Genomic DNA, 26,468 nt, shown 5'->3' on the forward strand with positions numbered 1-26,468 from the left:
GCGTAATTTACACTATTCCACCAGTGAATATGTTTCATTGTGTTTTTAAACTTTTGCATTCTCTTAAATTTACATTTTCGTGTTACTCCTGAAAAACTATTGTTTTTAAGTTATAAATTTATTACCTTTATTTCATTTTTCAAAATTCTGATTGCACACAAAGGTACCATTCTACGAATTATTAACTATGCAAATTTTATTTCCTTAAAGCATATTGCCCACTATTTTCGTTTAAGATAAAATGAAATTAAAACTAAGTGGTAACATGATCATTTTCTGTTTGTCAGAAGCTATGAGGTACTGAGTGTTAATCAAATTAATGATGTAACATATCCGTATATACTACAGTGTTTTATCATAAATTCTTTAATTTCATTTTGCAATAGTATTGCTGAATAATATTTTATATAACAGAGCAACAGGAACAGAAGGTTAAAAAGTGATAAAGAAAAAATTCTTAGTGTCTGACAAATGTAAAGAAATGTCAGAAATTAAGTGTTTTTGATAAGGATTCTAGACGACTGGTAGTTTTTGTTTTACAGTAGGATTTATAAGAATTTCATTCAATTTTATACACGTTACAAAGTAAGAATGCAGAGCTTTCTAAATGAAACTGTCCTAATTGTGTTTATGATTTGGTTGGATGTTACAACATCTTTAATAAAACCAGGGTATGTATTGAATTTGACATTTTAAATATAAATTAACTGGTGATAGAATTGTGAAAACACTTAGGTTTTTCGTCACACAGTGTTTTACTAATCGTTTTTGGACTCCACTTTTTTTCAATACTTTAATATGCTCTTCAACATCGTATTTGATTTTGCGTTCCAACTATTTTGTAAAACAATGTTTCGATGAATCTTAAATAGTTGGAACGCGCGCCTGGCGGAACAAATTATAAACCTGGTATCTTTTTAATGAGTCTTTATATTCCTGAAATTAAAGTTTAAATGCCGCTAGCTACAGCTGAGAAAATTCTTTCTACAAGATAATGTGATGACTAAGGAAGTAAGTCTCGCGCATTTGATGTCTACGATGCAAATTAACTTGTGTTTGAAGCTATCATTAAAACATAAATACAGACTGACATATACATTTTCAATTCGTTTTTTTTTACAATATACACGTTATCTATTTCAGTGATCCTGATAACACTAATTTATTGTTTCATTAAAAGTTATTTTATGAAGAATTTTCTTTGTTTTAAACTAACACAATTCCCTAAACTTAAATTCACTTTTTAAATAAACTGATTTTTCTTCTTTACACAATAATCCTTTTTTTTTTTATTCTTACAACAATATCAAAAATGGTTTAAACTCTATCTAATCTTCTTTAAACGTCAATTTTATTTTATTGTGGAAAAAAACCCCAAGTTTAGAAATACGACAGTTTTTTTATGATTGTAAAAGTAAGAAAACTAGAATCTATTACTTTTGATTTTCCCATTGTAATATTTTCATGTTGAGTAGTTACTTTCAACCTGCCCGAACTAAGATATTATGTAATTCAGTTGATACAGTATGCTAAAACTTGTTTCTCATTTAGTTTATTTCAATAAAAGAGGTCTACACTGAACAAAAACTGATCAGTTATGATATGATGCAGAATAACTAAATTATTTATACTTCTACCATCACCATCGCAATTGATCGATACAGTATTTCGAAGAATAAGTCTCCACTGACTTTTGACAATAAACTCTGTTCAACATGTCAATACGACACGTAAAGTGAAAAACAATTCAACAGGCTATCAGATATCTATCAATACATACATTATTTCCTAAATCTCGGATGGGGGGAGGGGGGGGCACCCCTGTCAAATGAGTATTGAACTACACCCTCTCACAAGCCATAACTAGATACAAATATAACAAATATAACAAAACTCATTAAAGATACTAGGCTTATGAATAATGTTGAACGCGAGACACACGTCTTATCTTCACGAGGCTCATCATTGACGCTCGAATCGAAGTAGTTGTTGGGCAAAATCAAAAACTAAATAAACATAAACGACAACCGCTGGAAAGGTTCCTTATTCGGTACACAGTTTTATGAAAACCCATAATCAAATTTGAATTTCGATCAGCAATTAAAATGTTTCTCTATATTAGTGAAGTAGTGGATAACATAAAAACCCAGGAAAAGGAAAAAATAATAAAACAAAATACAACAAAAGAATACGAGTTTGTCTCGTTTTCCCCTGATTTATCAAAAACTTAAATTAAAAACTGCATGTAAACCAGCAGTAAATATTAGGTAAAAATAAAACGAAAAAAACAATGTTTTGAATATTACATTAGGTTTTATTTGTATTGGACTAATGATTGAGTTTTTATGATTTTCAGGAGAAGGGTTTGTCCAATTTCGCGTGCTTCATCTCAAGTAGTTCCGTCACCACAAACTTACATTAGACCATTCATTGTACCATGCAATGGAGAGAAGTGTGGTAACTCAAGGTAATATTCAAAGAAATAGTAATATAAGATTATATCATGAGTTCTGTCACCACAAACTTACATTAGGCCATTCATTGAACCATACAATGAGGAGGAGTGATTTAACTCAAGGTTATGTACAAAGTATTATCAATATAAGATTATGCAATGAGTTTTGTCACCCCAAACTCAATACATTAGGTAATTCGTTGTATCCTACAATGGAGAGGAGTGTGGTAATTCAATATAATAACTAATAAATAGTAATATCAGATTATGCCATGAGTTCCGTCAGCACAAACTTACATTTGGTTATTCATTATACCATGCAATGGAGAGAAGTGTGGAAACTCAAGGTAATATACAAAGTAATAGTAATATAAGATTATGCTATGAGTTCCGTCACCTCAAACTAACATTAGGCCATTCGTTGTACCATGCAATGGTTAGAAGTGTGGTAACTCAAGGTAATATACAAAGTAATAGTAAAATAAGATTGTACCATGAGTTCCGTCAGCACAAACTTACATAAGGCAGCAACCATTGGTTTTTCTAGGGGGGGGGGGGGGTAGCATTAAATATAGTGGCAGCTGAGGGTGAAAAAAAACAATTCTTAGGGTCAAAAACAAATAATTTTTTTCTCCAAAAACTGGAAACAAACTTTTTTTTCCAAAAAAAATCCATAGCCCCCCAAACCCCCCCCGCCCAGGAAATCAAATGGTTGCTGCCTAAGGCCATTCATTGTACCATGCATCAGGGAGGAGAGTTGTAACTCAAGGTAATACTGTGGATCCATTTATATTCGTTGGATACCAATTTTCATGGATTTCGTGGGAACAGGCGAACCACGAATTAAATACTCAACGAATTACAAATTTGCTTAAGAATTGCATGCAGTCTTTGCCCGAACCACGAAATCAAATATCAACGAAAATGCAAGTTTTTCTCAAACCACGAAAATTGGTACCCACGAAAATAAATGAATCCACAGTATACAAAGTAATATCAATAAAAGATTATGGAATGAGTTCAGTCACCACAAACTCAATACATTCGGTCGATTATTGTACCATGCAATGGTACCTGAAGGTTATATACAACGTAATAGTAATATAAGATTATACCATAAGTTACATCACCACAAACTTACATAAGACCGTTTATTGTACCATGCAATTGGTAACTCAAGGTTATATACAAATGGTAATATAAGATTATGCCATGACATTCATGTGACATGGATTTACACTTTTAACGAGTTTAACTCCAGATAGGGAAGTACTAATCATTCAACTTTGTCTTTACAAAAAGAAATATTACCACAAAAAGAATCTACATAGATTCGCATTAACTTGTATTTCATTTGGCTTATGTTATGTGATTCGAATGTAATGTAACATATTTTAAATAGAAAGTGAAAATGAAAACCCGTGGCTGTAAAATTGTTTTACCAACATGTCGGTGAGAATAGTTAAGACAAAATGGTGTTGTGTAATAAAATTAACGGTACCAATTTTGTACATGTTGTGTACTGTATTTTCATAGTCTAAAGTTCTAGGTGTTCTTACCAATCGTTGAATATTTATGCAAATGATAATAAATACACTCCTGGGGCCTGGTTTTCGAAAGTATCTTTTGACTAAGACATGTCTTATGATGGTCTGTGGACATGTCATAGTCGTAAGATATGTTTACGAAAGTGTCCCAAGTTACGATTTGTCATAACTTTTGTCGCAAACTTAAGACCACTCGCGACATGACTTATGATGGTCTTATAATTGTCAACTAAGATTTTAATTACTTTTCATGTATAGTTCTATGTTAATTGCAATAAAAATATTTGTTGTGTTTCTCAGTTAGCTAAATAGTAAAGATTTTATTGTTCTCAACTACGTGAATTAAAATTTGAATCTCCTGCGACATACAATTTGGAATTCTTTTCTAACTCATTGTTTCATATAATAAATATACATATTATTTCGTTCCTAGTATAGTTAATAGTACTTTATTAACGTATGTGGACGGACATTTCGTTTAGCGGGTACTCGATGTACCGATTCTAAAAGTATTCACCGTTAAATTAAATAACAATGCGTGTATGCTAATACACGAAAGCGAAGTTCAAGATCTATTAAATATTACAAACTAAATTTAAACAAATTATCAACTCATATTTTAATTCCTGTTTGTATAAAATTTCATGTTTATTATAATGAAAAAAATAAAATATTCGTAAATATTAAGAATGGTAATAATTAATATGCTCATACTTTTCATTTTTATATTTATATTTATCACTTATTTAAAATAATAGAAAATAATGTTCACTTATGACAGTCATAAGAGCATCATAGCTATGACTCTCTTAAGACAGCTTTGATTTACATCCTATGATATATCACATGATAGTTATAAGATGATCATCAAATATGTCCTAAGATATATCTTACGACATATCTTATGATACTTTCGAAAAACAGGCCCCTCGAAGATAACTAATAAAAACGATAATGGAAATGGGGAATGTGACAAAGAGAGCTCAAACAACAACCCGACCAAACTTGATACTTCTCACATTTATAAGAAAAACAAGGAAATTGAAAATTAATAAAGATTGATTGAGATAAGTAAACTTCTTTTGACGAATGTTGAAATAAAAAAAAATCCAAAGGCAGTTTCAGATAGAAACAACAAATTTAAAGTTCAACACAAAAAAAAAACCCGGTTTTTCCATTTTTGAAATTTCTCTTTTTTTTTTTACTCATGACATGTACTTGAAAAAAACAGGTGTTGTTTCAAGATATCAAAAATTCTAAGTTCATGGATACGGTTTAGGAGTGCTTTTCAATTGTCTTTCTATAAAGTATATATAACATACCATCACGATTTCCAATTAGAATGGAATAATACACTTATAAACTCTCAATTTACTATTAACTAAGTAGGGTAAGTGTTTATAATAAGTTACAAAATTGTGTACAAGTTCCGTTACTGACGATTTAAAATGAAATTCATGTATTATTTCGTTATAATTTTTTACTTCGCTTTAAGTGGAAATTTTCAAAAATGAAATCGTTAGTCACCAAGGGTCTAAACAGCCCATTAGCTTAGTCATAAAATATGATATTTGATCGTTGAAATTTTATGTTTTTAGAATTTGTTTTAAGAAATCATTTAAATCAAATCACGATTACCTCTTGCATAGTTGCATAGCATTCTATGTCCGAGTGTGACTATACTTTTGATCTTTTTCTGTACAAGTTCCGTTTAAAGCGATTTAGATATTTAATTCATCCATAAATTATTTCGTTATTTTTGTTTTGTATTTCACAAAAGTAAAAAATTTGAACAACAAAAATATCGTTAATCATGGAGGGTATCAACAAGCCAATTAACTCAGTGCCTATGTATTGACATATTTTTTTTTATATTTGTAGCTAGGTTCAAAATCATATTTGAACCACAATGTTTAACATTAGAAAATGCCTGTACCAAATTAGTTATCTATACGAGAATATTTTGAATATTCCTCGGAGTTTGGTCTTTTTAATATTTTATTTTTTGCTGTTGTAAAATATAGAAAATCATTTAAATCAATGAATGTATCTCCATCATGCAAATCTTTGATTTCTTTTCTGAGTTAATCTATACTTTTAGTCCTTTATGGTATACAATCTTTTTGTATCTAAAGATTATACCAGTTACAAGCAATAACAATTATTGTGAATACCGAAATTACTAATTAGAAAACAATATTTATTCATGAAAAAATTTATTTCTTTAAAACATTTTGATATTTAGATATACTTGACTTTCGTAAAAGGGTTTTACCACAGCAATAAAAACACGATAGATTTACTCAATACGAGTTACTGCAAAATATTAGTTAGGACTACTGGATTAGACAATAGGGAACTGCGACACCATATGGTTGCACTGACAAAAATTATGGTATAGGTATTCTATCTAGTCCTTCGTGCAGCTCGGTGAATGTGATGAATATTTTCGACTCTACTCGTCGACGTAGACGCATTCATGGTCATCGTCATTATACATCACCTACTCTGCATGATGTCTCTATTAAAGACTTGCTGCCATTTATACAAAAGCCGTTAGGTATTCATCACATTCGCACGAAACTTTATTCATTACCCCTTTCAAAACTTTCTCTGTTCAATTTATGTTTGGAAACCACTGTTACAAACCCTCATTCAAACCAATAAAAACTTACAGCTATCATTTCGGATATTGCAAGTCACAAACTTTTCAAACCAGTTTGCATTGGAAAAGATGAAAAAGAGAAAAGATCTTTTCTTAATCCTTCCTTTGCCAAAAAAGGTCTCGATTTTGTCAATTTAGGCAATATCCTTCATCATAAATTAGTTCAGTCGAACATACCTCCTTATCTGTACCAATCATTTTTTATACCTATTCCAAAGCTATTGCAACTAAAATTTTCAATTACAAACACGTTTTGCAGGATCTCAATATTGACGACTTCAAGTCTAAACCTCCTGATTGCTGTACATGTTTTCAATTCACATATAATCCGGCTGGCCACCATATTACCGGTGACTTCAACATTGTCAATAATACTTCCCTGCAAAATGTGTTATCGAAAGGTCCGAAATATCGTGAGCCTAAATCCATCAATTAGAAAGAGACAACTTCAAAATTTTAATGAATTCAGTCGAGGATTATGCCAGGCAATGGACTAAGCACGAGAAGGAAGATGTAGACACTCTTTCCGAATGGATTAAGGCTGTGATGTCGTTGATACCAATCAGAATAAAGAAACTAAATGGGTCTATCAATGCCCATGCTATGTCAATCTTTAAAGATCCAAATGTTGCAAAACACTTATCCTACCTCCATGACAAATATGTTGTTGTCCCCGCAGATAAAGCCCCAAACAAAATCGTTTTTGTGTGGAAATCGGATTACATTAACTGCTTGATCAACGAATTAGGTTTTGACTTGGAAACTCAACATTTACCCTCACGACACTTACCGAAGAGGAAATCCTGGATAATCATAGGTCTGTTCTATGTTCCTTTGGAATTTCAACCAAAGATGAAGAACTGGATCTTCCATCACTGTATTGAATACCTTAACTACATAAGTGTCCTTACACACAACAGTATATTGCTGGGTCTCCCAAGAGCTCCACGAAACCTCTTTCTAAATTATTAACATATATTTTATCAGCAATTAAAGCCGGGCTTCAGAATTATTGTGAAACAGCCTATTCTAGAGGTGGCGTAAATCAGATGTGGATACTAAAAAATTCCAAAGATCTTTTAGAGTACATTTAATCTTACTCTCTTTCATCTTGCAATAGTATTAAACATTTGACTGTTCTACACTGCAAACAAGTATTCCACATTCTAAACTAAAAGAGTTGGTATTGATTTGTTTTATAAAAAAGAATGGCAAACGTAGATACAAGTATTTTGTCTTGGGGAGGGATAAATCCTTCTTTGTAAAGGATCACTCTGATTCAAACTAAAAAATCTCTAAATCTGACATTATCAAGATGCTTGATTTCTTGATTGACAACATATTTGTTACGTTCGGAGGACGTGTTTGTCAGACTGTCGGCATTCCCATGGGAACCAATTGTGCCCCTCTTCTTGCCGACTTGTTTCGTCATTTTTATGAGACTGACTTCATACAGGAACTTCATAAGAAGAAAGATAAAAAGTTAGAAATATCCTTTAACTTTACTTTCCGCTATATATACTATATAGATTATGTTCTCTCACTACATAATTCAAAATTTGGTGACTGTGGAACGCATCAATCCAATCGAACTAGAGAAAAAGGATACAGTTAAGTCGGCATATCTTGACTTACATCTAGACATTGACAATGAGGGTCGGTTGAAAACAAAGTTTTACGACAAAAGAGATGATTTCAACTTTCCAATTGTGAACTTTACATTTTTAAGTAGCAACATTCCAGCAGCACCTGCATACAGGGTATATATCTCCAAATTGATACGATATTCCCGTGCTTGTATTTCCTATTATAATTTTCTTCATAGAGGGTTGCTGCTTACAAGGAAGCTATCAAACCAAGAGTTCCAAATGGTGGAGTTGATATCACCCCTTCGTAAATTTTACGGACGCCATCACGAGTTGGTTAACCGTTATGAATAATCGTTTCACATATGATATCGGAAATGTTTCTTACGTCTTAACTACACTCCCCTTCCTTATCATGAATATGGCCTAGCAAATTAGACTTTTTAACGGATTTGTTATAACATGGGCACCACGACGGGTGCCACATGTGGAGCAGGATCTGCTTACCCTTCCGGGGCACCTGATATCACCCCCAGTTTTTGGTAGGGTTCGTGTTGCTTATTCTTTAGTTTTATATGTTGTGTCATGTGTACTATTGTGTGTCTGTTTGTCTTTTTCATTTTAAGCCATGGCGTTGTCAGTTTATTTTCGTTTTATGAGTTTGACTGTCCCTCTGGTATCTTTCGTCCCCTTTTTACATCTGAATGAAACTTGCCTAGATGAGGCCATTGCTTTTGTATATATCCAACGTTCAATTTTTCTCCTTTCATCGGACGAATTTCTTTCATATTTCACCTCTGATAGTGTATTTTCACGATTATATCTCTTAGTATCATCTCTTTTGTGATATATGTAATAACGACATACGCTGCTGACCCTACATGTAGACGCTTGGTCATCTGTGATATCATTAAACGAAGATATTTGGCTAGTGTATTGTTGGGGGAGGGGGGGGGGGGAAACTGGAGTTATATTTCAATTGTTTATCTTCACTGCTCCCTCTGTTGATATTCAATGTATAATATTTAAAACTTATATATCATAATCTGGAGGGCTACAATTTATTGACGAAGAAATTTACATTGAATATTGCCTCAAGAAATTTTGTCTTTTCATGACTGTTATGTTATAAACATAATCGTCCTGAACATGTTATATCGGATCAATATATACATTATAATTCCAATTCATGCATATTCCCAAATTGTGTTTCATAAGAAAGAGAACCGCAATCAAATTTAAGATAAGGCTACGTGTATATTCCGTATGTCACTTCTTATGTATAATTTATGGTATGATGTAAATTACCATGTCTTGCGTGGGTTTTTCTCATGTATGTAGTTTTGGTCTTTTTAAGTTATTTTTGATTCGAGCGTCACTGATGAGTTTTTTGTAGATGAAACGCGCGTCTGGCGTAAATAAAAAATTGAATCCCAGTATCAGTGATGAGTTTATTTACAACCACTGGGTTGATGCCACTGCTGGTGGAGTTATAATTCCCCGAAGGTATCACCAGCCCAGTAGTCTGCACTGACATGAGTTATCATTGATATGGTCATATTTATAAATTAACTGTTTACAAATTATTTGGAATTTTTGAAATACTAAGGATTTTCTACCTCAGGAATAGATTATCGTAGCTTTATTTGGCAAACTTTTAGGAATTTTGGTCATCAACACTCTTCAACTTCGTATTTTATTTGGCTTTCTTTACTTTTTTGGGGGGATTCGAGCGTTATTGATGAGTCTTTTGTAGACGAAACGCGCGTCTGGCATTAATATGGAATTTAATCATTGTATCTATGATGAGTTTATTCGTATTTGCAAACCCTACTTAGAATTCGACACTCATTGCATTATTCATCGGTGAAGTCCAGTAAAATTCACTGACAGTGAAACAGGTTAACTGTAGTACGTAAATAAGAAATTATTTCACTACGGTTTCGAAAAGGATTTACGTGTTTTGAAGATTCGTTCAATACTGTTGCCTTCTATTCCAAAGTGTGTGTAAAACACATCACGATCCGTGAATCCATTCATTGTGACGTGAATGAAATGTCTGCAGTGATGTTTTTAATTCACTGCTTATAAAAAGTTTAAAAAAACTGATAGTAGCAAAATAAAACAAACAAATGTAAAAAGCAAGAAAATTGAGTACGGACAAATTAAAACATAGAACATAACAAAAAACAAACGTTTTGGGTAATGTACAAATCTCTACAAAAATGTAATCTAACAGACCATTCAGAATGGTAAGAGTGTCATACAATTCATATCGATAGACGTGTTGAATAGTGATATGATTTGTATATCTTTCTATCATGACATGCTAATCGTTTAACGGTTTAAATCTTAGACAATCTATTCCAAAGTAAATAAAAACAATGACAATACCTCTGACATTCCATGATTCATTTAAAGCATTTTGTGATTTTATCTCTGGGCTATCTGAAACGGCTTTTAAAATAGACGCCCAAGCTTTTTTAACCCTTTGCAGATCCAGGAATACACTTTGGGTTTTAACATTTTTATTCCCCCGTTATTAGATTTTTTTTTTTTTGAAAACTTCGATCATGTGTCTTCTTTTAGGACTATATTACATAACATGGATTTGCTAGGTTTTTTTTACGTTGCTCGTCCATGGGATTTCGTCAGTCGAATATATGAAAGGTTGTGTAAACGTAGACAAGTGACAGCGGTAATCTGACTGAAGCAGACACCTCTTAGACAACTAGAGGTATTTTTCAGTATAACTCTGTCCATACAGTGTGTTAACGAGGATAACCCTTTTTAAATTTGGTCCGAAGCGCCTTTCTATGTTTATTACATGGGGAATACTTAACCTTAAATTTAGCGGAATGTGAGAAGCTAATTGACAAAAAGGAACTATAAAGAATAACTTAATCAAATCTTACGTCAACTTAACATGAGGTAGCTGGAACTTTAGAGTTTACTGTTTTCCTTTTAATCCTTTTTCTGTTGGTCATTATGTTGTCTGTCCTTTTACGACTTTTTATTTTTTTTGTCGTCATATTTGTAACTCGGCCATGTTTGCAACACCTACAGAAAATGGCTGAGTAGTTACGTGTACGATTGTTTTTTTTTATTCAACTTCAGTACAAACACGATATGAATATCTACTGCAAGAAACAAAATATATAACTGTCAAATAATTTTTGTCTTAAGTAAAGATGTTTGAAATTACCTACATCGCAGTTAATTCAAATAGACGTTGACATATTCAAAAAGAGGCAACAGATACCAAGGAACAATCAAAATCCCACAGTGGAAGACGATGCTTACGAACCTAAGGTTTTAACTCGCTTACTTTACCTTAAAGTGAGACAGAACAAGGTAGACTATCAAAGCTGAACAAGGACGAATACCACGATAAACGAAAAACAACGAAAGGTCCACAAAACACCACACGAAAAAATAAAAATTGAGCAACCCAAACTCCATCGAAAACTATTTCAAGGCAAGCAGCCTAGTTTGAGTGTGTCATTGACTCAATGTTTTACTTTTGTAGTCGAGTAGTTTATAAAACAGCTGTACGAACTGTGTTCTATCGTCAGGTTGTCCATGATGCCGTGAGGAAGTGCTGTCCAGGGTGGACAAACTTTGAACCAAATGATGAACTATGCATGAAGCGTAAGTTATGTTGTGTTTAAATTGATACAAATATTAGATGGATTTATAGTATCTTGATATCTTTATATGTCTTTTGTTATGATGTGTTTTTGCAAACACAATTTGGCACTGGCAAGGATTTAGAAAAAAATTAGTGTTGTCAACGATTAACCGGTTAACCGGTTAACCGGTCGAACGACCGAATACCGAATACCAAAAATGCTAACCGGTTAACCGGACTTTTTTTCAATTTTGATAGATTTGATATAAATTTGTATTGAAATCAATAAATAGTTATATTTTATTTAAAAAATGTCGTCGTGGTAATTAATTTGACAGATCAATTGTCCAGTATATTGATTGCTATTGTTAATCCTAAAAACATAAAATTACTAGTAATTAGAGCTCGGGCAGGATCTTAAAGAAAGATAATTAGTATACATGTTTTTTTAGCAGTAACTTTAAATCAGTGATGCGATTAAATTTTACTAATTACTTTATTATTTCGTTTTTGATCTAATATTGTGTAAACCTACATCTAAATGTGCAACCTCCGTTGTGCTAGACTTAGTCTTATTTTAAACGAAATGCTAACTCAAAAATTAAGAAATGCAAATCAATGTGAATGTTCTCAATGTATACATGATAGTACGAGTGTTGTACGGTCACCTATAGTTGTTCATTTCTGTGTCATTTTGGTCTCTTGTGGAGAATTGTCTCATTGGCAATCATACCACATCTTCTTTTTTTTTTTTTAATGATCAATCATTTCAAATTGAAACGCTCCACATTATTTTCGGAGACAACAAGAGAAAAGGAAAAAAAATAATCGGTTTCAGACATATTCAATTCTACGAGATCAAGAAGTTTTTTTTTTATTTTTCAATCTGAAGTTGGTACAACCGCTATATAGTTGATACGGTGTATTCGATTATTAAAAGTCAAACTTCGCTAGGAATCCTCACAGACAAGCCTTATAATGCCAAAGGACAAACTTTAATTCCATGAACGTAAATTTATGACTTGGATCTATGTGTAGGGTACTATTGATAAAGCTTTCAAACACCAACTTAAACTACCGGTTAACCGGTTAATCGATCGAACGATTATCCGAGTAACCGGTTAGGAAAAAGTGTACGATTTGACAACACTAAAAAAAATACATAGATTTCTTAGAAAACGAGTGAAAACTAAATTTGTGAGTAGAACTATTTTCGATTTAAATTCCTTAAATTAATCTAAGAAAATATAAAATTGAATTGATACATTTATTACATAATGTACGTGTAAACTTTTGAATTTCTCAAGTGGGAGATCTAAAATTGGGAAACATTCCTGAGAGACAAGCAACCAACTCAACCTATGTTAGATTCTGTTATACTAGTATTTATAATCTTATACTTTTTGCAGTTAATTAAAAATCGTTTAAAATATATTAGATTTAAAGCGTTACTGATTAGAAATATATTTCGAACTGAGCATATTGTACACCAAGTTACATTATTATTTTGTTGTCGTTTATGATACAACCACTGCGTCAATGATACTGACTGCTATTGGACACTGAAGGTATCAGTGTCTTTAATAGCCTACTTTTATACTGATATGTACAGTACCTTTAGAATTTTCTGTAAAATTGAGAAATTATGAGGTTATCTTTACGATGTACTTGGGCTGCGTTTTTTTATTTTGATGTTCAGCGTACAATTCTAAATTCCAATGATGAGATAAATAAACGCACATGGTGCATCGAGTACTGTAACATTGGTATCTTGTAGGTTGGTACATTGTATTTAGATAATTCTTACAATTAACATTCAGAGGAATCCATTCATTAATGATCTTACTAGCTAAACCTACATTTCAGTGTTTTGCTACCTACTTGTAACTGTGAATTATTTTTTTTTTATTAGCACGCCGTTCTTCAAAGGAACATTAATTTCAATACCGGTATTTCGATGACTCTTACAGTAATTTCTTGAATTAAGGGCATCCGATACAGTTTCAAGGGAGTTAACTCTTGGCGCGACGTTAAGCGTTTGAACTCCCGCAAAACGTCACTTTTTGCGGGACGTAATGCGTGTAATTTTCCGTAATAAGAAACTTAATGTGGATTTTCCGATGCTCCAATTTCTGTTTCTCCTGCATGCTAACTTCTACACCATTATATTAGTGCATTTAATTCTAAAAGGACAACAGTCTAATAAAATCATAAGAAATAAAACACATTACTGTTTCTGTGAGATCTTCAACAAATTAATATATCGTAAAGTTAGCAATCTCAAGATGACTTAACCTTTTGATGTTACTAATATAATGCATGTCAATTATCATTTTCATATGAGGAAGGCGCTACCTTAAATTCCAGCTTTATACCAAAACTATGTTCAATAAATTGATTGAATGTTGTTTGCTTAACGTCCAGTGGCAAATATTTCATGCATGTTCAGGACGTATGTCCTACATATGATATAGTTTTTGTCTAAAATAAAATAATAAATTCAGATGGAAAATATTTATGGAACGATCATTGCACTTCAAAAGGTTCAAGGAGGTATGGTATTTTACTAGTCCAAACGTCTTGAAAGGCTATTATATCTCTTTTCTTTCACGCGTCACAGGAAGGCTGGTCGTCAAAGCAAAAAATATAATATACCCTTCCTTACTGTCATAATTATTTTGACTATTAGTAGTGTTTGTCTTGAAAACATATTCTGATTCCCAAATTGATGGGGAAAATATTCTGTTCAAGCATAGGACATTTTTACTATCATTCATCATCCACAATTTAGTCCGATTCCGATTTTTTGTCGTGTTTTTTATAGCACAGAAAACCAACAATGATATTTTAAAACTAATACCGAAAATTTAGGTACAAGAAGAAGTAAACTTCCTAGCTGAACAATTTATTTATGTTAGATAAATAATGGTATTCCGCTAATATCAACAATGATACAACTTCAATAAAATTCCTATTTACCTCCACGTAACACGTATTTTATGTAACAAAAAGTAAAACGACAAAAAATACTTAAGTCCACGGAAAATTCAAAAGGTAATAGCCAACAATATTTTCATACGCCCGTACAAATTTTGACAGGACGTATTACGGTACACAAATGTGCGGCGTCCGTCTGTACGTCGTAAAATGGTACAGCATATTTTCCTAAAGTCATTAAACTTAATATGATTGGTTTTTTTCATGATGGTCAAACGATCTGTATATTCTTTTGGTGAACTTTTTTGAGTTACAAGACTTTGTAACTAAAACAGGGGAAAGGGAGGGGGGTCACAGTACGCGCTGTATCTCAAAAATGATTATTGCTTAAAACCTTACACACTTCTTAGTTAAATGAATCTGAAGATCTGTATACTTTTTGAGGATGATTCTTTTTTTTTTTGAGTTATTGAGTTTATGAAAAAAGTGGGTGTTTTCACATGTCGATCTGTATCGAAGAAACTATTAATAATTATTGCATAAAATTTCATATGCTCGTAGTGCAGTTGTTTATTCTGTTTTTTTTACAAATATATTAGAGAAATGATGGAATGACAGCAAATACAATGCAATTTCCAATATAATCAATATTTCCAAATGCCATAACTCTTTTAAAGAATAGTTGATATGCACTGATTTTCGAATGTGTCCATACGATATCAGTTTTATAGAAATTTGGCAAGAACTGTACACTTTAAAAATCTAGTTAACCATAAGGACCGAAAGGACAGACAGAGGAATGAACGTGCGATATTTTCTGTACCCCGCAATGCGTCGCGCTTTGGTGAAAATATATATAGCTATTTACCAATGAAATTACGCATAGGTAATATGTCCAGTCCTCTCGCTATTAATTCAATAGTTTTTGCGAAATCCAAAAATTTCTCAAAATATGGTATAGTTTCTCTCTCTGGACAAAAGCATCCTTTAGCATATTCCTTGATAAGATTTTGTTTTTGTTTTCTGACAACATAAAAAAAATTATGGTATAATTTCCAATGAGACAACTCTGAACAAGAGACAAACATGTCACAGAAATTAACAACTATAGGTCACAGTACGGTCTTCAACTATGTGCAATGCCCATACCACATAGTCAACTATAAAAACTGTGAACTTAAAAATATTTAGAAGCCTCCCAATTTTATTCAATTGTAATCATTGACCAGAATAAAAGTTTAATTTTATGAATAAATGTGAATTCTAAACAGTGATTAAAACGTGAATAGAAGGATTTAAAGGAGTATTGTAATGAAATAGCAGCCAACCAAACAAAACAAAACAAAAACTAAAAAACAACATCTAGAGGTCAACATGTGCTATAAATTAATACATAAATTAATGCACGAGTGTGTACAGTACATGTAACCTGTATGTCAAGTTTTAAATTGCCGAGTCTTTAATTTTCAACAGTCCGTAGTCACTTTTCTTGGGATGTTTCTCACTTAGACCACAAACAAAGAGATGTATTTATGATTCACATGATTTTATTTCCGAAAACAATATTACCAATTTTTAGTTAGCTCTTTACAAACAATATTTATACATCTGAAAAATGTCGCCGGTAATTTGCAACGATTACGTCGAAAAAGTCTGCCAGCGACGTCGTGCACTTTAGCGATAACGTTGAGGTTACAAAGGGGGGGACGCAATTTTTAGGATAAATCGCGTTTATCATAGAATCCAGCACGGTGACATATATTTTTTATTTCAGATTTGGATAAAGCATGATAAAATGCAGTTCATGCAGAAAAATGATAAAAATGACATTTTCAGAAACACTTTATTTCTATATTTTTTAGATTAAAAAAATTCCATTTTCAGCATCTGGTTCGCAATGTCAAGAAAAGCTTGAACATTTGTATAGTCATTCGTGTAGGGATTTATTTTTTCCTTATTGCTACTTATCACAGCTTTAAATTGAACCCGATCTTAATAATTTACGACAAAGAATTTTTGCTCCAAAAATTTTATAACATTGTTTAACTTTTTGGCAAAATTGTACAAATCCCCAATTTTCAGCCTCAATTTTCTCGAAAACGAGCACGGTGACCTATGTTTTATTTTGCGTTTTATTTTATGACTCGCCAAGGCCTACAACATATTTAAAAATTTAGAAAATGACATTTTATCGAGAAACTGTATCGGATGCCCTTAAAGTAGACACATGTCAGTGTATTTCTCTAATTTGTGTGCTATTTTCACATTTCCTGACCGGTGTGAGAAAAATATTTCTCCTCACTAGTGAAAAATCTGTTCTCGGCAAATGATTAGTCGAATTTTGATTATGACGTCTAAATGTTTTGTTTTCTTCTGAATTTTCCTATTGTGACGTCACGAAAAAAGGCGACCATGCCTGATGACGTCACATATAAAGAACACAAGTTTCTGAAAATCTTTGAAAAAGAAGGATAAAGATCATTAGAGAAACAGATTCCGACACTATAACTTGTGTATTACGATATTTCTCCACTCTCGACAGTTAAATTTTAGTTATTTAATGAGCTCGGCAAGCCTCGCGCTTTAAATAATAAAATTTAACTGTCTCGAGTGGAGAAATATCGTAATACACTTGTTGCAGTGTAGGAATCTATATTTATACCATTGCATGAGTTGATGTGTTGATAGCAGAAATGAATATTTTTTTGTATTTTGTGCTCTTGTGAATAGTTTTTTTTTTTTTTTTTTCAATTTGTTTCCTAACAAACTAATAATATATTAAGTCACATATAAACCCAGTATGACCTACAATCTTTAAAAATTATTGAAAGGCGATCCGAGGTTAATGTCAAGCAGACAGCAACCCTTCAGCATAAGAAGGTCAATACACTTCATGAGGTCAACATACATTCTTCGGTAATAGACAATTGTTTATACAATACATGTATACTTATAAAGCTCTTAAGGTGGTACCAAACACCTTGACTAAATTTAATTTGGCTCGTTTAATTTCCATAAAATGTTGGCAAAATATTAACTTTGACAAAAATATGAAAATTTCAAAAAACTTTAACCACACAGGTTCTCGGAAATATGGGTATATAATAGCAGCTACGCAGACACTAATTTTGTTAATTGATATGCTTAACAATACAACGTGATTTTAAAAACGTTTAGCTGGGTTGAGTTCAAGATCGTATCAGCTACGTAGCGGCTACGTAGCTGCTCCGCTACATAGCTGCTATCAATATCTATGTAATAACTAGTTTTTAACTACACGTTCAATAGTCAAAATATACTTAGCACTACGTACATTGTAGCTGCTACAATATTGAACTCAACCCTGATTATACAGAGTTATCTCCTTGTATTTTTAGGTACCACCTTAATCGCCCCGAGTCTGGAAAAGTTGTGAAATATATTTTATACTTCTCTGGATCTGCCAATTAACAAATTCTTTGAAATGAACTTATTAAACATGCGCATATAAAGAATTGTCTCAATTTCTGAAAGCAGTGTAAAAGCATTAAACCTGCTAAATTAATATCAAACACTCTAATATCGGTCACTGTACTTCGGAAAATATTTCATTAAGGAATAGTATTATATACAAACTATATATTTTTCAGCTGTGTGTAAAAGTGAATGCTTAAATGGAGGCTCATGTAGAGGACCTGACTACTGCGCATGTCCACAAAACTTTACAGGTCCTTTGTGTGAACTAGGTAAGCAAGAACACAAGGATGTTAGTCAATTTTATTTTATCAGAATTTCTTTTTCGAAGTTGTTTATATCCATCTCTAGAAATTGTTTACACTTGTAACATCTTTGAATTCATTACTACTGTTTCTGCTAAAATCAATACATGTTTTAATTACTTCGTTTCAAATTCAAACTTAAACTGTAAATGCATGTTTCAATTTTACTTGCCAAGTACAAAACAATACGCACATTAAAATTCAGTTCAAGAGAAGTCCGAGTCTGATGTCAGAAGATGTAACCAAAGAAAATAAACAAAATGACAATAATACATAAATAACAACAGACTATTAGCAGTTAAATGACATGCCAGCTCCAGACTTCAATTAAACTGACTGAAAGATTATGATTTCATCATATGAACATCAGGCACGATCCTTCCCGTTAGGGGTTTAGTATAATACCATCATAACATATAGGAGAAGAACATAACCCGTGTCATGCCAACAACTGGTTTTTGAATAAATGTGTTTAGTTCCGTTTGTTTGTTTTTGGGTGAAGACTTTTGGTAAATATTCATCAGACAACAATTTCATGAAATGCTTTGAAGGTCTTTGAAATAACCAATTAAATCATTATATAAAAAAACATGGACAGATCATTCAACGGTCGAGGCATTAAAACCCAGACTTTACAGCACGACAGCTACAACTACTATAGCTATGGTTGTATCTGGTTGATTTGTTGGAATAAGTTATGACAAAAACACACAGTCAATCTCCCCTATAATAATCATCAGTTATCTACTCCTAAAAAGTATCGGTCCATTTAATTCGCGATTTTGTGCCAAAACAGGGAAAACAGCATTCTAAAATAAGAATTGTTTATGTGTATCCATGTTTTCTGTATGCCATAAGGATACTATTATTTCTTACAGATGTAAATGAATGTGATACTGGGAACCACAAATGTCAACAACTATGTAACAACACCATTGGTGGTTATTCTTGCAGTTGTTATGATGGATTTCGACCAACAAACGATAGAGAATGTGAATGTAAGTTACCCTTTTCACTTTAGTTATGGTCGCAGGTTTTAACACACGAGAGAGAATGTAAATGTAAGTTACACTTTTCACTTTAGTTATGGTCGCAGGTTTTAACACACGAGAGAGAATGTAAATGTAAGTTACACTTTTCACTTTAGTTATGGTCGCAGGTTTTAACACACGAGAGGGAATGTAAATGTAAGTTACACTTTTCACTTTAGTTATGGTCGCAGGTTTTAACACACGAGAGGGAATGTAAATGTAAGTGACACTTTTCACTTTAGTTATGGTCGCAGGTTTTAACACACGAGAGAGAATGTAAATGTAAGTTACACTTTTCACTTTAGTTATGGTCGCAGGTTTTGACACACGAGAGGGAATGTAAATGTAAGTTACACTTTTCACTTTAGTTATGGTCGCAGGTTTTGACACACGAGAGAGAATGTAAATGTAAGTTACCCTTTTCACTTTAGTTATGGTCGCAGGTTTTGACACACGAGAGGGAATGTAAATGTAAGTTACCCTTTTCACTTTAGTTATGGTCGCAGGTTTTAACACACGAGAGAGAATGTAAATGTAAGTTACACTTTTCACTTTAGTTATGGTCGCAGGTTTTAACACACGAGAGAGAATGTAAATGTAAGTTACACTTTTCACTTTAGTTATGGTCGCAGGTTTTGACACACGAGAGAGAATGTAAATGTTAGTTACCCTTTTCATTCAGGTAAACCACTGTTAATCTGATAATGTTGTCAGCTGACGACTGTACTGGTCATAGATATAGGAAGATGTGGTATGAGTGCCAATGAGACATGGATTTTGATTTAACTCAAATTCAGGAATACATCGCAGTCACTTGTCTTTGGAAAAATATTTACTTTATCTATACTATTAAACGAGAAGACCTAATTTTGGGTGTCGCTTCTCTTCTTTCCACAATAAATTAACCATAACGCCTCTGTGTCCTATAGGTACAGTGCATAGTCGCATTTGTCATCCATTCATATGATTATTCAGATTGAGTTATTTTGGGAGAAAAACGAGAAAAAGGGCATCCGGATATTGTCCCGTCATTGGACCAAATTTTAAGTCAGATTATACTTCCGGTTTGCGTTTTTCTGTATACTTTGAACATACCAATAAAGTGTATTTTCAGAATTCTATCTGCTATCATTTTCAAGTTTACTATCCATGGTGGTCACAGAGTTTATAAATAGAGAGGGTCTGTATACTATATCAATGACCACCATGGATCGATTAGAAACTTAGAATTGAAAGTAAATACACTTTATATATATAGTGAATGTTCATAATATACAGATAAGCGCTAAAATTATTCATGTGCACTTTTGATACCTTTTCTGAAATTCTCCAGTCATCAAATCTTTTACAAAATTCATTGATTACAAAAAAAAGAAGATGTGGTATGATTGCCATGTTGACAACTCTCCACAAGAGACCAAAATGACACAGAAATTAACAACTATAGGTCACCGTACGGCCTTCAACAACGAGCAAAGACCATACCGCATACTCAGCTTTAAAAGGCACCAAAATGACAATGTAAAACAATTCAAACGAGAAAACTAGCGGCCTTAAATATGTACAAAACATGAACGAAAAACAAATATGTAACACATAAACAAACGGCAACCACTGAACGGTACAGGCTCCTTACTTAAATGTTCATAACATACTAAATATATATTTATATTGAAATTGATAGAAAACCACAAATTGGGAATTTTGGAAATAAAGGAGGAGGGATTAGAAAAAATATGTTCCTGTCCCCAATAACCTATGAGTTATGATACTTTTGCTGAAATTCTCCAGTCATTCAATATTTCACAAAATTCTTCCAACAACACTTTACATACTTTAAACTACGCTCTGAATGCCCGCGATTTCGCGGGTGTGTTCTAGTATATCTTAAAATAACACAGAAAGTTTCTTAGAAAAAAATACCTACAAGTATATATCTTAATATAACACAGGCACTTTTCTCTGAAAAAAATCCTATACATCATATTATTCATTCTGCAGTTTTCTGTCTTGTGCAATATTTGGGATGGACGGGGATATAACATGATCCTTGTTTGATAAGTAAAGAGAAAAGGAAATTCATTAGAAATTAACCAGTCTTAAAAATAAAAAAAATAAACTTGCTGTCTTGATAATAAACGATGATAGAGACATTCCATTTGCAAGGACATGTCCTTTAAAGAAAATTGCATGCTTATATATTTTCCAAATCAATCCTCAAATCGCCACTTTATTCAGTTTCAAGCTTATTTAGAAAATGTCTGTGTCGTTAATTCAATTTTTTCGATAAAATTTGTATGCAAATAGTCTTGTTGATAAAACGTACGTTATGACATCAAATAGTTCACCATTTTATTTTTCTAGTTAATTGTTATGATGTATGTGGATTTTTAATATTTGGTCCGAGTTGGGTACTACCTTAAAAAGATCATTTCAAAATCACCTTCTGCAATAATTGAAATTGGTATCATATACCCATATTAGAATTTTATTAATATCATATGAACTATGAATTCAAAAGATCAATTGGAAGAGACGTTCCCTCAAAAATACGATATTATATATCATTTGCTAAAACGTTTAATTTTCAGAATGATTCGTATTTTTGGGGTATTTGTCTTAAAATGAAAAGTTAGGCAATTCAGGAACATATATATTGTTAGATATAATGTTCCCAGGGCAATCCGTGTGAATACTAAAATTCAACCTAAACGGTGTTTTAATTTTATGAAGTACACATCATAGATTTTTAATTTGCAAACATGTTTTATGATAAAAATTAATTCATACTGACTGATATCTTTCGAAATATTTGGAAATATATATCGAAAATCTAAACGATAATTTAAAAATTTTAACTTTTTAACTTTATGATACAATATATCTAGATTTTGATTGCCTTTATTTTACTATTGAACTTAAATTCAACTTTCAGATTTTAAACAAAACAGATGATAGCAATCTGTGTCTCCCCCCCCCCAAAAAAAAACAAGCATAAAAAGCACTGATCGTTGTAATTGTATTTTCTATTTCTAGCAGTGTTTAAAATTATTTATGTTTACAAAGTCAGAATTTATAATATAAGTAAACACATCTTTAAAAAGAAGTTATATCTTTCTAGTTTGTCCGTTATGCTTAAGAGAGTTTGAGAGCGTAATGAACAAAGTTGATGAACTACAAACAAGACTAAAGACTGTGGAAAGTTCAAAGGTAATGGTGAATACTTTGATGTTATGAAAAGCTTATCTTTACATAATTACTACCTTAATATATATTAAATTAAATCAAAATTGTTGAACCTTAGCATTTATTTTATCAAATAAACTTTTAAATCTTTTGACCAACTTGCTTTTACTTACAATTTGGTTTATAATAATTGTACTTGTTCCATTTTTTATAGAAATAAAGCGTTATCTCCCTTCTAATATAATCTATTTCTTTCACAATTCTGACGATGACATAATTTTCAAAACCTCACAAAATAATAAATAATCTTTATTCGATAGGAAGAATTTAAGGACGATGTTCAGGACTTAGAAAGAAATTATCGCGAAGCAATGGATATGGTCGGAGAACTGCGAGCTGCTCAGTCAAAAGCTCCGTCTACAACTCCAGCACTATCTAAAGATGACAGCCGAATAAACCCAAGAAATAATTTTGAACTTATAACATCTTTGAGTGATCAGCTTGGTGCGATAGAGGAACAAATAGGTTTTATGATGGGTCAGATAGATTCTGGTAATCATTTTTTTATTAAGTGTCTGATAACAATGTTTCAGAATGTGTGTAATTCTGTGCATCAAAAAAATACGATTGCATAAAAAAAGCTTTTAAATTTGACATGCAACTAAAACAGATTTTTTTATCTCTTTTGTTGTTAGAATAATGAACAAGAACAACGTTTAACGGCGAATTATGAAAATAATTTATAACAGTTACTTACAAAATTCAGATAATAGTAAACGTTAGGTCATAACTTGCTATACTAGAGAAATTGCTTTAACTCAACATATGCACAAATAAACATTCAATTACGATATACGCCGTGCGCATTGAAGTATGAATTTTATACGTAAGTTTTGTCTTAAAAAAAAAGAGTAAGACTTCCTCGCGATTTAATACGGCTTATGAATACTTTGTTCGATGTAACGCAACATGCACAAAAGAAAGGCAAAAAGTTATCTCTACTCCATACATGGCACTCATCGTATTGCTTAAATAAGTTAGTAATAACGGTAATAAGTCTAAATTGGTAGGTCACATTCGGGGAAAACGAGAGGGTACTTACGACATTTGGAACTTATCCATTATTATCTTTCAAACGGATATTGCATAACGGTCAACATATTTGTGATGGCGTCCGTAACTTTTACGAAGGGATGATTTCAACTTTACCACTTGGAACTCTTTGTTAAATAGCTTCCATGTGAGCAGCAATTATCTATCAATGAAATTTTGAAACACAAACCCTGGAATATCATATCAACTGGAAGATATGTACTCCGTATGCAGGTGTTGCTTGAATATGCTATACTGATAGAAATAGAAAGTTCACAACTCGGGAGATTTTGTCGTAAAGTGTTGTTTTAAACATACCCTCATTGTCACTGAATTTCTAGATGTTAGTCAAGATATGAGCAAGACTTAACTGTATCTGTTGTATCCTTTATCCAAAGTTCGATGGAATCAATGCTTTCAACATAGTCACCAAATTGAATTATTTAATAAGAGAACGTCATCTATATAGCGGAAAGTAAAGTTAAAGGATACTGATTTCTTCTTTTAATTCTTCTTTAAAAGTTCTTGATTGAAGTCAAAAAATGTTCGCATATAATACCGACAGTATTTTCATTACACAGGAAAATGAGAGATTGAGAGAAAAAGAGAGAAAAACTTTAGAATAGTTAGTACTTTATGTTGTATTAAGTACTAATAAGATAGAACTAGAAGCATAAATAAGATCAGAACAAATGAATTAGATAACTAATATTTTCCAGATGATAATGACCATGGACGAAGACGAGGACGTGGATAAGTGTCCCACTGTATATGCACTATGGGAAGAAGGTCTACAAAAGCACTTAAAGATAACATTGACAAAAATGACATTGCCTTAAAATTACACTGATTGTGTTTCTGTGTTTTACTTCCTATTTCACTTCTTGGTTAAATGCATGTGTTGTGATTGATTCAATATGCTTTTAGAAAAATTTGCAAATGTGTTCATACTTTAATAATTGATTTACTTGTGTTTTCCCTAGAATGTTTGGATTGTGACATAGCTGTGATTTAGGGCACATCATTTAGCTTTCTTGCACCATGAAACAGTAAATATTTTTATACGTTAAGCTTATCCGAACTTTTCTGTTTTTAGTGATCATCTAGACATGTTATATGTCCTATCTTTTTTTTTCAATTTTATCCCTTTAATAATTTTACTGCTATATTCAAGAGACTGCTATTATCTTCACACCTGCAGAGGAAAGCCTTTCCCCAAGAATAATCAGTATACTTGTGCATTCAGTATCATGACATTTTTAGTAAACACATATATGTGTGAGACAGAAATGAAAGAAAGTGAATTAACGCAAGTCTAGAGATCCTCTGCAAGATGTTTACATAAGCTAAAGCTTGGGATATATAATGGCATATTTACGATGAAATCTCCAATGGTTATTTTGATTCACGAATTTCTATATTTTAATAAAAGGATTTAACTGACTAATAAACTTGTTAAGCATTGTTAGGTTACATATATCATAATGTACAAAAACTAAAATAAACACATTTTTCTTTCCTTTTTAAGTTTTGGATCAACTTGGTCGTATTTAAGATGGCCTCTGGTGAATCAAATTTGACAAAAAAGAGGTTGGGCATCTATTTCTTTTTTATTTATTTGCATTTAGTTTTAAAACGGCTGTTAAAAGATGTTGTTATTTTACAAAAGAGAGGTCGGGCATATGGAAAGTTTTGATTTTTCTGCGTTTGATATTTAAAAAAAATGATAGATGGATTTTTAACTCCCAGAGGGTAAAGTCCGTCAACCATATACATAGCGAGAACATGCTAATGAGATTTAAATTGTAATCCTGCTGTTTTAATATATGGAGCGAAACACTAATGTGACCGCAAAAATTTTGCGGTCGTATAATACTGCGTTTGTTTATTGTCATATCATATAAGTTAGGAAATACTTATATACATGCAAATAATAATAATAACTGTATTAATAACAACAACAACAACAACAACAACAACAACAAACTGATTTGAATACATGCATGTAAATGACGTATAGTATACATATTTTGATATGAGCGTCACTGGTGAGTCTTATGTAGTCGAAACGCGCGTCTGGCGTACTGAATTATAATCCTGGTACCTTTGATAACTATGTATATATATATATATATAATGATATATATGCGAAAGCAAATTTACAGATCTAACATTGTTGGGTTGATGTTTTGACGAGTTGTATATACATTATGTTCACAGCCATGTATCACCATCATTGATGGCGATCCGATGGATACATCTGTTGTAGAGTTGTCACTGACTCAGACGTACTTATATATATAATGATATATATATATAATATGATACACAAGCAAAAATAGCTTAAAGTCCCCAGTCCTCAGCTTCAATGATTGTTGTACTTGGTTTTTATTTAATGGATTAGCATGACTACTAGTTTTCAGTATCAGAAAGATTTAGATATATAGATTAAATAATTGTATGATAGGTGGACATAAACCAGAGGGACATTCAAATTCACAAATCGAAAATAACCTGACAACGCCCTGGTTCAAAAAAAAAAGACAAACAGATAAACTATAGTACATAACCCACAACATA

The 26,468-nt window shown here is 32.1% G+C and overlaps 1 protein-coding gene across 1 annotated transcript; it reads left to right on the top strand.

Moving 5' to 3' along the window:
• The first annotated feature begins 239 nt into the window (after window positions 1-239).
• On the top strand, window positions 240-25,407 carry LOC139511514 (epidermal growth factor-like protein 7). The gene is made up of 8 exons (XM_071298310.1): window positions 240-671; window positions 2,357-2,467; window positions 11,783-11,904; window positions 18,451-18,546; window positions 19,458-19,577; window positions 22,732-22,820; window positions 23,117-23,348; window positions 24,608-25,407. The coding sequence occupies exons 1-8, from the start codon at window positions 592-594 to the stop codon at window positions 24,643-24,645; spliced, it is 888 nt and encodes a 295-aa protein (XP_071154411.1). The 5' UTR covers window positions 240-591; the 3' UTR covers window positions 24,646-25,407.
• The last annotated feature ends 1,061 nt before the right edge of the window (window positions 25,408-26,468 follow it).

Source organism: Mytilus edulis, chromosome 2 (assembly GCF_963676685.1).
Source record: "Mytilus edulis chromosome 2, xbMytEdul2.2, whole genome shotgun sequence".
NCBI classification, from domain to species: Eukaryota; Metazoa; Mollusca; class Bivalvia; order Mytilida; family Mytilidae; genus Mytilus; species Mytilus edulis.

Excerpts from the sequence above, each read along its gene's own strand:
- LOC139511514 (XM_071298310.1), top strand. The coding sequence starts at position 592 with ATGCAGAGCTTTCTAAATGAAACTGTCCTAATTGTGTTTATGATTTGG. Across the intron at positions 672-2,356 it reads ACATCTTTAATAAAACCAGG|GAGAAGGGTTTGTCCAATTT; the intron begins GTATGTATTGAA and ends TATGATTTTCAG. Across the intron at positions 18,547-19,457 it reads AGGTCCTTTGTGTGAACTAG|ATGTAAATGAATGTGATACT; the intron begins GTAAGCAAGAAC and ends TATTTCTTACAG.